This window comes from Telopea speciosissima, chromosome 2 (genome assembly GCF_018873765.1).
Source record: "Telopea speciosissima isolate NSW1024214 ecotype Mountain lineage chromosome 2, Tspe_v1, whole genome shotgun sequence".
Lineage (NCBI taxonomy): Eukaryota > Viridiplantae > Streptophyta > Magnoliopsida > Proteales > Proteaceae > Telopea > Telopea speciosissima.
This window is the reverse complement of record NC_057917.1, coordinates 46,628,454-46,643,511: the sequence shown is the minus strand read 5'-3', so window position 1 is coordinate 46,643,511 and position 15,058 is coordinate 46,628,454. Positions and strand designations below refer to the sequence as shown.

At 41.4% G+C, this 15,058-nt stretch overlaps 1 protein-coding gene across 1 annotated transcript; it reads right to left on the bottom strand.

Moving 5' to 3' along the window:
- Nucleotides 1–1,495: 1,495 nt before the first annotated feature.
- On the bottom strand, nt 1,496–1,879 carry LOC122650769 (uncharacterized mitochondrial protein AtMg00860-like). Its single transcript, XM_043844153.1, has one exon. The coding sequence runs from the start codon at nt 1,877–1,879 to the stop codon at nt 1,496–1,498; it is 384 nt and encodes a 127-aa protein (XP_043700088.1).
- Nucleotides 1,880–15,058: the final 13,179 nt, after the last annotated feature.

Genomic DNA, 15,058 nt, shown 5'->3' with positions numbered 1-15,058 from the left:
AGAGGTGGTTGCAAAGGTGAAGTTTCCTTTGGTTCAAGATCTTGGCTGGTTGCTTCGCTAGAGTTAAGTTGGCAGTAAGTTCGGACTATTCTTGAGTTACAACATGAGTCAGGTCTGGGAGGTACTTCCACAATGTCGATACGTGGAAGATATTGTGGACACTTGCCAATGATGGGGCAGTGTCAAACTACATGCCTCCTACTTGCTGTGCGCCAAAACCTCATATGACCAAAAGAATCTCAGTTTCACCACTCATTTGGTGGGTAATACCCAAAGAAAACTTTGTCTCCAACTGTAAACTCTAAATCCCTACGCCAGACATCGGCGTAACTCTTCTATCTCCACTAAGCTGCCTTGATATGGCCCCTTATCAAATCTACATTCCCCACGATGCCTTGGGTCATCTCAGGTCTCAATAAATGCCGATCACCGGTCTCATCCCAATTTACTTCTTTAGGAGGATGGACGATTGGTTGACCCGTCCACGACACACCCAGGAGGTTCCTCAAATATCCCAGGGTATGATACTTAAGTACTCAATCAATTCCAATTGACCCAGGATTTTCTCCAGTACACTTCATATGTATCTCAGGTGAAGTTACCTACCATCACTCACCCGAAAGGGCTTCGGGTACTCCCTATGGTCTTCTTCACATCACGACACGTACATAAGGAGTTGTCATTACTTCCAATCGACCTCTTGACTATAACATTTCATGAATCACTGGTGTCAATAGTCACCGGGGCAATACCTACTATGAAAGTTCAAATTAGCCCTGGATTTTGGGTGCGGGTGTAACATTCCCCACATCTTATAAGAAATTTTGTCCCTGAAATTTGGCGTTTGCAAAGCTTCGGATAGGTGGGGATTCTTACACCAAAAAATAGCTTGGCTACCTAGTTTGGGCAGAACAGTCTTGATCCCATTACGCACGTAGCCCACATCAAATTCAAGCTCAATTCGGTCTGGCGTGATAGAAAAACTCATGATCCTTGAACTCCAAATTTGTACTTCTAAAATTTAAAGGTCCAAACCCAGTATATCTCTCCTAATACAATAAACCTTAGTCTAGGGCCACACAACATGAATTCACATTACATTTAGTCTACTTGATACTTCTATAATAACTTCCACATCCAGTTTTCCACTACTCAACTCAACTTTAGAATGAATTGAAATATTGATGGAACCCCTGTAGATCTCACTCCTCTTGCCATACAAGTAGTGGCACCAAATCTTTAATGCAAAAACAATTGCCGCCAACTCAAGGTCATGAGTGGGGTAGTTTTTCTCATAGTCCTTCAACTGTCTCGAGGCGTAAGCCACAACCTTTCCATTTTGCATCAACATGCATCCCAATCCCAGTCTTAAAGCATCACTGTAGACAGTCATCCCTCCTGTGCCATCAGGTAGTGTCAAGACTGGTGCCGAACTCAACTTCTGTTTTAACTCTTGGAGACTCTTCTCACATTCCTCAGACCAAATAAACTTCACTCATTTTCGGGTCAATTTGGTCATGGGGGCTGTTATGCATGAGAAGTTCTCGATAAAGCGCCGATAATAACCAGCCAATCCCAAAAAACTACGGATCTCTCCAGTATTCTTTGGTGCTTCCCATTCCATTACAGCTTTTACCTTGCCCAGATCAACTTTGATTCCTTCAACTAAAACCACATGGCCTAGGAAGGCCACTTGTGAGAGCCAAAACCCACACTTGCTATATTTTGCATACAACTTCTTCTCTCTCAACCGCTGCAATACCATCCTGAGATGTACCGCATGCTCCTCCTCAGATTTTGAGTAAACCAGGATGTCATCAATAAACACAATCACACACTTGTCTAGCACATCTTGGAGTACCCGGTTCATCAACTCCATGACCGCAGCTGGGGCATTAGTCAAACCAAAAGACATCACCAAAACTCGTAGTAACAATAGCGTGATCGGAATGCTGTCTTGCTAATGTCACTCTCTTTAATCTCCAATTGGTGATACCTAGACCTCAAGTCTATCTTGGAGAATACTCTAGCTCCCTGAGGCTGATGAAATAAATCATCAATTCTAGGTAGTGGATACTTGTTCTTGATTATGAGCTTCTTAAGCTCCCTATAATCGATGCACATCCTCATGCTCTCATCCTTCTTCTTGACGAAGAGGACCGGTGCTCCCCATGGAGACACACTAGAAATTGGGGTGATTCTTCACCTTAGCCTTTGTGTCAATTATGGATGCTAGGTAGCATTCACATCCTTGATCCATAAGTCTCTTCGCTTGAAGAGTCAAAATTACAAGCCTCTTGGATTTCTTCTTCCTATCACCTTTGAATACAAACTCTTCTCCATCGGTGGGTTTGAAAACAATTTATTGTTCCGCACATGCTAGATTTGCCTTATAGGCAGCCAACCAATCAATACCCAAAATTGCATCAAAGTCCTTCATGTCCAACTCCACGAGGTGTGCAATCATATCTCGAACACTGATTTGTACGGGACATGGTTCATAAATTGTGTCTAAGCCAACCACTCGTCTGGTAGGTGTATTAACCGCTAATCCTTGCATTAGACTCTTTAGGCTAATACTCAATTTCTTGGCAAAAGAAGAGGATACAAAAGAATGTGATGCTCCCAAGTCAAAGGGGACGTAAGCAAGGATAGAAGCAATAGAAATGGTATATGTTACAATTATATCATACCATCATGCATGCGTGAAATGACATGATGCAAAACGTTAACTCAAGTAGTTTAAAGTCAGGGTGTTGCCCGTCAGCACTCCAGGTGTTGCCTTTGCCTCAGCATCAGTCATAATGTATGCTTGGGCTGGGATCTTATTACCCTATGTCGGCACAGGGGGTTTGCCAACTGGTTTGGAATGAGATTCTTGCAAAGCTGAAGGCTAAGCTATTGTCCGTAACACCCAAGGCTTAGACTGAGGGTAAGCCCTGGAGATATGCCCATGCTTGTTATAATTGTAACACCATACAGTACCACCAGTAGGTAGGGAAGAAGCTACAAACTAAGCAGGCTGAGTTGAATCCGCATGCTTGTAATAGGTAGGAGCATAGCTCAAGTACTATGCTTGAGGAAACTTGTTCGGTTCATGGTTAAATGATGTCGTGTCCGTCCTCTTTCCATGACTAGATTGAGCAAGGTAAGAGTTCCTCTATCTGTCCTCAATGGACTTAGCTACTTGAACCATCTTAGCATAGGTTTGGGCCCCATGAGACACTAAGATTGAGCTTATTCTAGGCCTTAAACCTTTCTCAAACCTCTTGCCCTTTTCAACATCATCCTTTAAATGAATAGGAGCGAAATGGAGCAGCTCCTCAAACTTCTACTGGTACTCAAGGACTGATTTGGATCCTTGAGAGACATCCATGAACTCCGCCGCTTTCCTTTCTCAGTAACTCTTCGAAAAGTAATTTTTAAAGAAGGCCTCCTTGAACTATTCCCATGTAAGGTTAGGATGGGTAACAATAAGGTTAGGCTCTGTAGATCTCCACCAATCATCCACTTCGCCTTTCAACATGTAGGCGGCACACCAAATCTTACAATCTTCGGTACAATCAATCATTGTGAAGGTCTTCTCCATTTCCCGGACCCACACTGCCGGGTGCAATGGATCTTTGTTTAGCCCAGTAAACTCCATGGGTTTCATCTTTTGAAACCCATTAGTAATCTTTATAGCATCCACTTGTACTTTTTCATGTTTATTCCATACAATGTTATTCAGGTTATGTCGGCCTTGGACGGCCTAACTATGTAAAATTAATTTTTACCTAATGCAATTTTAATTTCAATCATCAACATGTCTCTACCTTAATTTTCTTATTTATGTTTGTTAAAATTATTATATTTCGAATCTTAATGCAAAATGGATCCAGATAGATCAGATCTGGTAGTATACAGGGCAGGGCAAAAGTCGCTCTGATACCATACTATCACACCCCCATCCCTCAACTCAGGAAAATGTAACGGGAATACCCATGTATTCCACACCGAACAACAGGATCGACATACTTTGTTGTGTCATAAACACTATCCGACATCTCATTCAATGAATAAGAAGAAATCAGAGTTATGGCGGAAGAATATAAACATAATGATCACAATTGATTAAGAGTTCTATGTGATACCTTATAAGTAAATTAAACAGTTTAACTCAAATACCTCAGTTCACAAGTATAACTCTAGTACTAATCACCATATCAGAGTAAAAGAAGAAAGTCAAGTATTATGTCATTATTACATCCATCCCCAAATTCACAAGTACAAAATATCAAATCCAAAGTTTAAGCTCCAAGCTCAAACTAATAACCCTCATGAACGCACTCATCGTAAAGATAACCCGACACTGGCTCAGACTCTGGCTGAGCACTCCAAGCCTCAAAGTCCTCGCCAAAGGGTAGCGCCGAATCACCCTCAACTGTGTACGCTACCCTTGTATCCATATTTAAAAATAAGGTTTCCCGAGGGATAAACTTACAAAGCCCAGCGAGCGATCAAACCATTCACAGTATACAACAATAGATACACCATCGATGCATGCTAAAGTATGCACATTATATATGATGCATGAATACTTTTTTTCAATTTTCTACCCAGCAACAAGATTCTAAGTTAGGTCAAGCACTATAATAACATAGGCAGCATCATCAAAAAATGGTACCATAATGACAAATAACAGTACCATAAATAGATGGTATTTCGACCTTGTCAACCCCATGTTACCAAGGAAACCCGCAAGACCGGACTCACTCACCGAGTTATCCGCGAGCCCCCAATATAGACACCATCCTGGCTTCACTAAAATACGACGATGACTTCGCGGTGGGCTACCCCAAAATTTGGTCGGGACCCATGGGTTTGCCTGACATCTACACCCCTGTTGAAAGGGTCGTAGTACTGGGTACATCACTTCCTAGCTAGCAAACAACTATTGAATAAAATATTTATATTTACAATCCCACACTGTGCGGGTGTAGCCTGGAGATCGAGTCCATAGTGCCTAATCCAGAGGTCACTATTCTCTCGTCTCTCCAGCTTACACCCATACCAAATAACAATACGGCGGGTGTGATACCAAAATAATGGTTGGCCGGTCACCACCCGAATCAATTCCATAAATCAATCAATATGAAGAATTATATAGGTAAAACATCCTACAATATACATATCTCCTTCTTAATATTATCAATATACATAGCTGATCATGTTCTCTTATATATAAAGTTCAATTCCATTAATTAAACATATTAAAGATGAAGCAACCATGCATATCATACACACAGCCAATCAGCATGCACACCTAGCTTGATGCCTAATGAGAAACACGCCGTAAAATAGTTTAAGTGTTTGATCCAATCACTATCGTTGAAGTGTAGGTAATTTTATCTTCTATGTAGTGTATGATCCTCCCGTAGGCATACGCTAGCCTAGCATGTCATCATATAAGTGTACAGTAGGTGAGAGAGTGTCAGTGTCTAAGGTTAGGAGTCAAAACTCCAATTCAGTACCAATGTGGCCTAGGCGGATCATGCACCAGTGTGGCGGACTGTGCAGACAGTGTGGCGAATTGTGCAGACAGTGTGGCCTTTAATTAAAACCGATGGGCTATGCTCAATTTTACCCTGGCGGACGATGGCATCGTTCACCAGAGCCTGAAAGTGCAAGAAATGGCTTGGATTGATTTCAAACCTAGGTTAATGGCCATGGGATCGGTTGGGACCTATGGGGGTAATGTATTAGGCCTCCAAATGAGCCATTAAACATGTACATTGGACCCTAATTAAGTCCCAAGGCATGGATTGTGTGTTCAATGCTCAAAACTTCCAAATGAAGGTCTATAAAAGGGGGTTTCATGGCATCTCAGCCAAACGCAAGGGAATGGGGTGTTCAAAGGTTCCAAATGGTGCTCTAGGCATCCAATTAGGTGAATAAACTAATTAGAAACAGAAGCCCTATGGTTTGGTAGGAGATTGGATGGATTCCAACATCAAGAATCCTCAAATTGAAGGTTCTTTGATGAGCACATTTATGTGTGAAATCTTAGGACATAAAGCATGCATTTTACCACATTGGACAGAGTTACTTTGGTGCTTTCTTGTGTTTTTCAGGTTTTGGGCTATTCCGAACTATCGGGAGCTGCATGTCCCAAGTTACACGTAAAGTTGTCATTTTTTCTTTTATGGCTGTAAGAGGACTAAATTTGGAGCAAGTTGGACGTGACGGAACGCAAGTACGCATTCGTCTAGCCCACCGTACAATTGATTATTCTTTTCAGCCCAAGAAAAGATAATGGGTTAGAAAAGAGCTGTAGTGCAAGCCCATAGTCAGTCTACCACTGCCCAAGGACATTTTTGACATTATAGAAGATATTTCTAAGCAATGGTGGAGATCTATTGCAAGTACTGGGCCGTTTTGATAATTTTGCATTCTTGAAGAGAGAGAAGGATTGCTATCCACATGGAGGGATCCACATTGCCATTAGATTCCATTAATTTTGAAGGCCCACAAGGTGTCCACGATTTTTATGGGCTGCATTTAATGCCCCATGATTTTTAGAGGATACATTAGGGATTTTATTATTTGGTTGAGTGGAATCCTAGTCATCGCTCTCTCTCTCTCTCCTCCAGCTTTTCAAGGGCATTCCTGAAATTTCACTTGGGTTAGATTTATTTTGAAAGATATTTTCTCACCTATGGAAGATTGAAAAATCAAAGATGCTTTGATTTTATTGCTTGGAGAAGATATCTACAAAGAAAAGGAAGCATAAGTTAGAATTAGAAATTTACTTTTCTAGGAATAGAAGGTTTATGTAAACAATATTCTCTTCTTTTCTTCTTTCTATTTTTTTTTCTTTTTCTTAGGAGCCAAGGCAATGTAAAGGAGGAAGTTGAAGAGAATATTTTCTTTTCTTAGGGAATATTTCTCCTACACTTCCCTCTTCTCTCTTCTCCCCTTTCCCCTATAAATACCCCCTACCTCTCTTGTAAATTTTGTTCATTCACTTAGTGAAATTTCTTCTCTTCTTCTCCTTCTAATTTGTGATTTTTGGCTTTTCTAAGTTCTAGTTTGCTTTTATGATTTTTAGTTAATGGTTATAATAGGTTTTGTTTATGCTTTAATTTCAATTTAAGTTTTCAATTAGGTTGTAATTTCTTAATTCTAGTTTAGGTTTTAAGCCTTCTAGTCTAAGTTCTTAAGTTGATGACAAGACTTGAAGATTTAGAAAAGGGGGCCATGGTAAGTTTATGCAAGTATTCAAGCTTTTCAATTACATTCATGCAAGCACATCCAGGTTTTACTATCTAAACTCTCAATCTCATTCTCCATCTCCTCTATCTCTCTCTATCTTCTTCTTCTTCCCCCTCTATTTTTTTTATTTTAATTTTATATGGTTGTGGTTTATGGATGCATTTTTATTCTCTTATTTCTTTTTATGTGGTTAGTATGTGTGGCTGCATTTTTATTCCTTTCAATTCGCTTTAGTTTGATAGGTTAGATGCTCATGTGTTAGGACGCTGATTTAATCCCTTAATTTTGATAGATGCTTATGAGTTAGGATGCATTGATTTTCGTTAGTTTAATTAGTTTAATTTAACACTTTAATTTGGTTCACTTTACATTACTTTTAAGTTAGTTAAATAGAGTGGCGTATATCTCCTCGTGTTCGACCCGTAGCTACGATTGATCTATACGCTTGCGGTTTTATTTTAACTCAAACAAGTTTTTGGTGCCGTTACTAGGGGGATTATTGTCCATTTTATTTATCTGATTTTTAAGTAGTTTGAAGTGTTTTAGTTTATTATTTTCTCTTCTTTTTTTGAAAAAAAAAAATCAGTTTTTGAAAACCTCTTCTTATTTCTATTCTGTTTCAAATAGTGTGCGCCCAATCTAAAGTCCTTCATATGCTTCAACCCTCCATCTTTTGGTGTCCCTCATAGGATTAAGTTACCTATGACGCTACATCTTGACTTGATTGGGTGGATTGGCATGTGACTTATCTTTGGAGGTAACCACTCTTGATAACAGGAAAGCGACATGGTGAGAGCATTGGAAATATAAACGTATAGTAGTCCTCCACTCTACATCAGAATCCATTTGGTGTCGCCCATAGGTGGCTATAGAAGACTATACGGGTTCCCTTGCTATCAACCTATATGGCATCCTTACAGCTTTGGAATCATTGTTTCGATTTTTGAGGGATAGATGCACTATCTACCTTGGGCTCCCTCTTATTTTTAGTATTTTTTTCCTTAAGTCTTTTATTTTTCAAAGGAGACCTTATATCTGTTTAGGTGGCTACGGTGTGGACTCGTGATTCATCTAATCGGCTTATTAGAATACCACCTCCTCTACTACCCTTAACCCCACCTTTGACCATGGTTGACCAACAACCCAAGACTCTTAAGGATAGGTTCTACCCCACCAGGGCTACATAGCCCTCATGCATTAGTCTGCCTTTTGTTACAGGGAATAACTATGAACTCAAGACCAACTTCATCAGCATGCTATCCCATTTTCGTGGGATGGCTAATGAGGATGCATAACTGTTCCTTAGGGAATTTGAGAAGGTTTGTGTTCTAATTAAGGTCTAGAATTTGACTGATGATGCAGTTAGGCTTAGGTTTATACCCTTTGCCTTGAAAGACCAGGCCAAGAAGTGGCTTTATGGACTGCCTACAAACTCCATTAATACATGGGATGAGTTCACCATTGTCTTTTTGAGAAAATTCTTCCCTTTTCACAAGACCAATAAGCTTAAGAGTGACATCCTCCAATTCAGGCAGAAACCACATGAGTCCTTTTCTAAATTCATGGAAAGATTCAAGGACCTCCTCTTAGAATGCCCTCACCATGGTTTCAACTTGTGATAACTATGCCAAATTATTTATGAGGGTATTGATTATCAGACCAAGCAACTTGTAGAGTCCATGTGTCCAACAGACTTTACTTCTTTTTCTGAGGAGAATGATGCATGGACATTTTTAATCAACTTGGCTGATAAGACTAGAGAATGGGAATCTTTCCAAGAGGCTGAAAGGACCACTAAGGGGTATCTCATTGAGGGTATGCCAGCCAAGGAGGCCAAACTTGACAGCCTCATAAAATGGTTGGAATCCATAGTTCTTAAAGAGTCTATACCAGTTAATTTGGTCAACCAGGTCAACCATGTGTTGGTATGCAGTTGGTGCCAAACCCCTGGACACCTTTCTGAGGAATGCCCCAACACCTTGGTGGGCAATTCCAGCACTGAGAATGTAAGTGCTCTCTACCAAAATAACCCATATAGCAATACTTACAATCCAGGATGGAAAAATCACCCCAATTTCTCCTGGAATCAAGGGAACCAAGCAGGCCCATCCAACTTTAACCATCAAGGCCAGCTTGGTGCCCAAAGGCCCAACTATGCACCACAAAGCCAAGGAATGTCTCCTAACCCCTTTCCCCCTCGTCCTCATCCAGGACCTTCTATTAATTCTACTAGGCCTCCTCTCCTTGCACCTTATCAGCAACCCCTAGGGTTTACCAATACAGGAGAGGCAACAAGACTGAATGAGATGGACAACAAGATAGATCTTCTCATAACAAGCCACAATAACATAGAAAAATAACTCACCCAGCTTATCACAATCCTGCATGAGAGGAAAACAGAGAAGTTACCTAGCCAACCTGAGCCAAATCCTAGGCATCAGGTTCATATTCAGCAAGGTACCCAAGCTCCTCCAACCAATGTTGCACAAGGCCAACAACACCAAGGGCCCTCCAGACAAGTAAATGTTGTTTACGCTTTAAGGAGTGGCCATGAGTATCAACAGGCTAGTGCACCTCAGTCTTTACCATCTCATACTCCTGTTGACTCTCCCCCTTCTGAAGAGGCCATTGAAGTGCCTACTGTTCCAAGTTCGTCTGATGAACCTGAAGATATTCTAGATGATTTGATTGAGGAAACCAAAGAGGATTCTATTAAGGAAGTTAAAAAGCCCAACTCTGAAAGAATTTATACCTCACCTGCCCCTTTCCCAAATAGGTTGGTTAGTAAGAAATCTCCTTCTATGGAGAAGATATTGGATGTGTTCAAACAGGTTCAGGTGAATATCCCTTTATTGGATGCCATTGCCCAGATCGCCGCTTATGCTAAAGTCCTCAAAGACTTATGCACCCAAAAATGGACCACCAATGTGCCCAAAAAGGCATTCTTGGCTGCTAACATCAGTTCCCTCATCTCGCAGCCAATAGCAGCCAAGCATAAGGATCCTGGCAGCCCCACCAACTCTTGCACTATAGGCAATACTACTATTGATCATGCCTTATTGGACCTTGGTGCAAGTGTGAACCTCTTACCCTTTCATGTTTACCAGCAACTGGGATTGGGAGAACTGAAACCCACCAAAATCACTCTTCAGCTTGCAGATCGGTCGATTAAAGTTCCTAAGGGAATGATTGAGGATGTCCTGTTGAAGGTTGAGAAATTTATTTTTCCTGTGGACTTTATTGTTTTAGATACCCAACCTACTGCCAACTTCAAGGACCAAATCCCTATCATCTTGGGTAGGCCATTCCTAGCTACCAGTAATGCTTTAATCAATTGCAGGAATGGTCTCATGAAATTATCTTTTGGCAATACTTCTGTTGACTTCAATGTATTTAGGTTGGGTAAGCAGCCTAATATGGATGATGAGGTGCATATGCTTTAAGGATTTTCCGATGATATTGATACGTTCTTTGAAATTGATTTGGATTTGAGATTTCAAGAATGTATGTAGGAATTGGAGGGTATTGATGATACCCCCTTATCTGAGGTCTGGAGCATCCAACCACCTTTGGAGCCCCTTGGACCCCTATCCACTTCCATTCCCAAACCCTTTATTATTGAGCTCCCCACATTAGAGTTGAAGGCATTGCCCTCCAACCTCAAGTATGCCTTCTTAGGACATGATCATACTCTTCCTATTATTATTGCTTCTGATTTGACTTCTACTCAGGAAGAAGAGTTGATTAAGCTTCTAAAGGACCATAAGGAAGCCATAGGTTGGACCATGTCTGACATCAAAGGTGCCCCTCCATTGTTCAACATTATATACATCTGATGGAGAGTTCCAAACCTTTTAGGGAACCCCAAAGGAGGGCTAATCCTGTGATGAAAGAGGCAATCAAGAAAGAGATCCTAAAATGCTTGGATCATGGCATCATTTATCCTATTTCTGATAGCCAATGGATGAGTCCTATGCAGGTTATGCCTAAGAAAGGAGGAGTCACTGTAGTTGAAAATGCCAATAATGAGTTGACTCCAACCCGTATCCAACCAGGATGGAGAGTGTGCATTAACTATAGGACATTGAATGCGACAACTTGGAAGGACCACTTCCCCTTGCCTTTTATTGATCAGATGTTAGAGAGACTAGCTGGCCATGAATATTATTGTTTTCTTGATGGTTATGCAGGCTATAACCAAATTCCTGTTGCTCTAGAGGACCAACATAAGACCACTTTCACATGCCTTTATGGAACCTTTGCTTACCAGCGTATGCCTTTTGGGCTTTGCAATGCCGCTGCTACATTCCAAAGGTGCATGATGAGTATCTTTTCTGATATGGTAGAGCACTTCCTAGAGGTGTTTATAGATGATTTTTCTATTTATGGCTCTACTTTTTCTAATCGCTTGCATCATCTCTCTTTGGTTCTTAAAAGATGCATCGAAAAGAACTTGGTCCTGAATTGGGAGAAGTGCCACTTCATGGTGAAGCAAGGCATAGTTCTTGATAACATTGTGTCCAAAGAAGGGATCAAGGTTGATAGATCTAAGGTGGATCTTATTACCAATTTACAACCACCCAAGAGTGTGAAGAACATTAGATCTTTTCTTGGCCATGCAGGTTTTTACAGGAGATTCATCAAGGACTTTATCCAGATAGCTAGACCTCTCACTTCTCTTTTGGCAAAGGACTGTCCATTTGATTTCTCTTCTGAGTGTCATGATAGTTTTGAGCAATTGAAAAGAGCTTTGACCTCAGCCCCCATTATTCAAGCTCCAAATTGGACAGTTTCATTTGAGCTTATGTGTGATGCCTCTGATTTTGCTATAGGGGCTGTTCTTGGGCAAAGAATCAAAAAATTGCCCCATGTGATTTATTATGCAAGTAGGACTCTTAATGATGCACAGCTTAATTATACCACCACTGAGAAAGACTTTTTAGTTGTTGTGTTTGCTTTAGAGAAGTTTAGGCCCTACTTGGTTGGATCACATGTGATTGTTTATACTGACCATGCAGCTATCAAATATCTTGTGCAGAAGAAAGATGCCAAGGCTCGCCTCATTAGGTGGGTCCTTTTGTTACAAGAATTTGATCTTGAAATTAGGGATAAGAAAGGGTGTGAAAATTTGGTTGCAGACCATCTATCCCGGCTACCTAATTCCTTGACTGTTGATTCTCCAGTTAACGAGAATTTTTCTGATGAGTATCTGATGGCAGTATCTAGTGAACCTTGGTTTGCTGACATTGTTAATTATCTGGTTACGGGTGTGACACCTGCACATTGGTCCACCCAAGATAAGAATCGTTTCTTTTCATAAGTTAAGTATTTCTTTTGGGATGATCCTTATTTTTTTAAGACCTGCCCGGATCAAGTAATCCGGAGATGTGTCCCTGATCATGAGCAACAATTTGTCTTATCTTTTTACAATGATCAGGCTTGTGGAGGCCATTTTGGGCCTAATAAGACTGCGGCCAAGGTTTTACAGTGTGAATTTTATTGGCCTAGTCTTTTTAAAGACGCTTTTACTTGTTGCAAGACATGGCCTTCATGCCAATTCTGGTGGTTGAGGTGTTTGATGTATGGGGTATTGATTTCTGTAGCTTCAGAAATTCTCAAGAAAACCCCTCCCCTTGGTTTTGAGTAATGATAATGCCCTCCCCTACTTTTGAAAGGATCTATCAACCATACCTAAACACTAGTTCAAAAGATACTATTACCCTTATGAAATATATCAGTTAAAGAAGAAAATAAAAAAATAAAAATAAAAACAGAAAAAGCTGCCGCCAACCAAACCTTCTTCTTCCCCTCTGCTTCTTTTCTTTTTCTTATTCGTTAATACCCTAAACCTGTAAGACCATCTCTATGGATTAACTATGTAATTCCAAACCCTATGGATTCCAAGCTTTAGAGATTATAGCGCCAGACCATCATTTGAGAGATAAATTCCTGAAATTAGATCTGGCGGTAGGTTTAAAACCAGATCTGAAGTTTTTAGTAAAAATCTCACAACGGAAGACTTGGTTGGGGGCTGGGATCTAAGGGTTGAATCAGCCTATGGAGGTGATTTAAACATTGAATACATCTGCCATGGTTGATTCCCTTTGATTCCTCATGGCTTCTTCGACAGAGAATATAGAAGAAACGTTGTTTTAAAGCAAGTAGGTTCACGCCTTAGGAGATTAGATCAGCAAGAGTTTCAAAAAAAAAAAAAAAAAACAGAGCAGGATCTTTGTGTTGACATTTAGTGAAAATTTATATGATTATTCATCTTCTGTTTTAAGATATTCTTCCTTTCTTATTTGTTTTTCCTATCCATTTTCTCCCTATTCATCCCCATCTCCATCCTCATTGAGATTGGCAGATAGACCAGTAACAGTCTTAGCTTCCTCAGTCCCTTAGAATGTCTATTATCCTTTTCTTCAACATAAGAGTTAGCAGATTTTACCAGACCAGCTTTCTCAATCATCCTAAGACAATCTAAGCATGAAACTTTGGCAGCAGGACCATTGGTATTAATTTTCTTCAAATATGCAACTGCCATTACTAGATTTTCCATTAACCACCCTCCTGGGCCAAATCATTGATGTCATAGTTTCTTATGCCATTGCTAGGTCTAACCTCTTCATGTTTACCTTCATAAGCGATGGATGAAGAAGAGGATTGAACACTATGTGATGCGTCATAGAATCCCCCAACCAACCAAAAGCTACCACGTAAACGTACTGGAACTGAATCCGAGGCCTAGGCCGAGCACTGAGACCAAGGTCGAGGCCGAGCACTGAAGTCGAGGCCAAGACCGAGCATTGAGGCCATGGCTGCCCGAGGCCAAGGCTGAGCACTGAGGCCGTGATAGGGCATAAAATCACCTCACCAATTAGAAGCTGCCACGTGGCCGACCTGAGGTCAATCCAAGAACCGAACTGAGCTGAGTAGGAAACCGGGCCAACCCGGTCTCTGATAGATCACCTGACAGAGCTGAGCTCACACAAGTCAGCCGAGGCTGAGGCCGAGCTCACATAAATCAGCCATAAACTCCTGACCTAGCATACACAGGACAACCTAGGCTGAGCTAATTGCCGAGACCAACCTAACAGGCCGACCTCCCAGGCCGAGGTGGCTGCCAAGACCGACCTACTAGGCCGACCTCCGAGGCAGAGCCCTCCTCCACAGAAGCTACCATAGCGCCCCACCAGGGATCGCGGGGCCACATCAACACATCCCGAGAATCACGGGGTAAGGATGGAGCCACGATCCAGCGCAATACGAAATCACACTTTACATGGACTCTTACCTTAATAAGAGTCCGACCCCAAAAATAGCTCTCCACTCCGCTCTACACGAGAGAGCCTTCCAAAAGAAGGACTCCTACCATACTAGGACTCTCCCAACTGCCTCATCTCATCCTCACTCTATAAATACCCAGGTATGGAGCACCATTCCTCATCTTGCTTTCACTACGCAGTTACACTGTTGCATTGGAGACCTGACTTGAGCGTCGGAGAGTCCTTGGCCGGAGCCACACCGACTCTCTTGTGCTCATCGCTTGGTTTTTACAGGCTCATCCGTGGGCGAACCGGGCATCGGAGGTTTTCACCCATAACAGAAATCTGTTCCGGCTCGACTCACAGATGAGTGTAAAACTAAGCTAAGGCGTTATGCTCCCCATAGCCGAGCTGAACAAAGTCTACAACTAAGCTAAGGCGTTACACTCAGCTATGGAGGCTGCTCGGCTACAACATCAAATGGAACAACATACACAAGGAAAAGAAGGCTAAAATTGCCGAGCGGCTTTAGTTAGACA

Excerpts from the sequence above, each read along its gene's own strand:
- LOC122650769 (XM_043844153.1), bottom strand. The coding sequence starts at position 1,879 with ATGGAGTTGATGAACCGGGTACTCCAAGATGTGCTAGACAAGTGTGTG.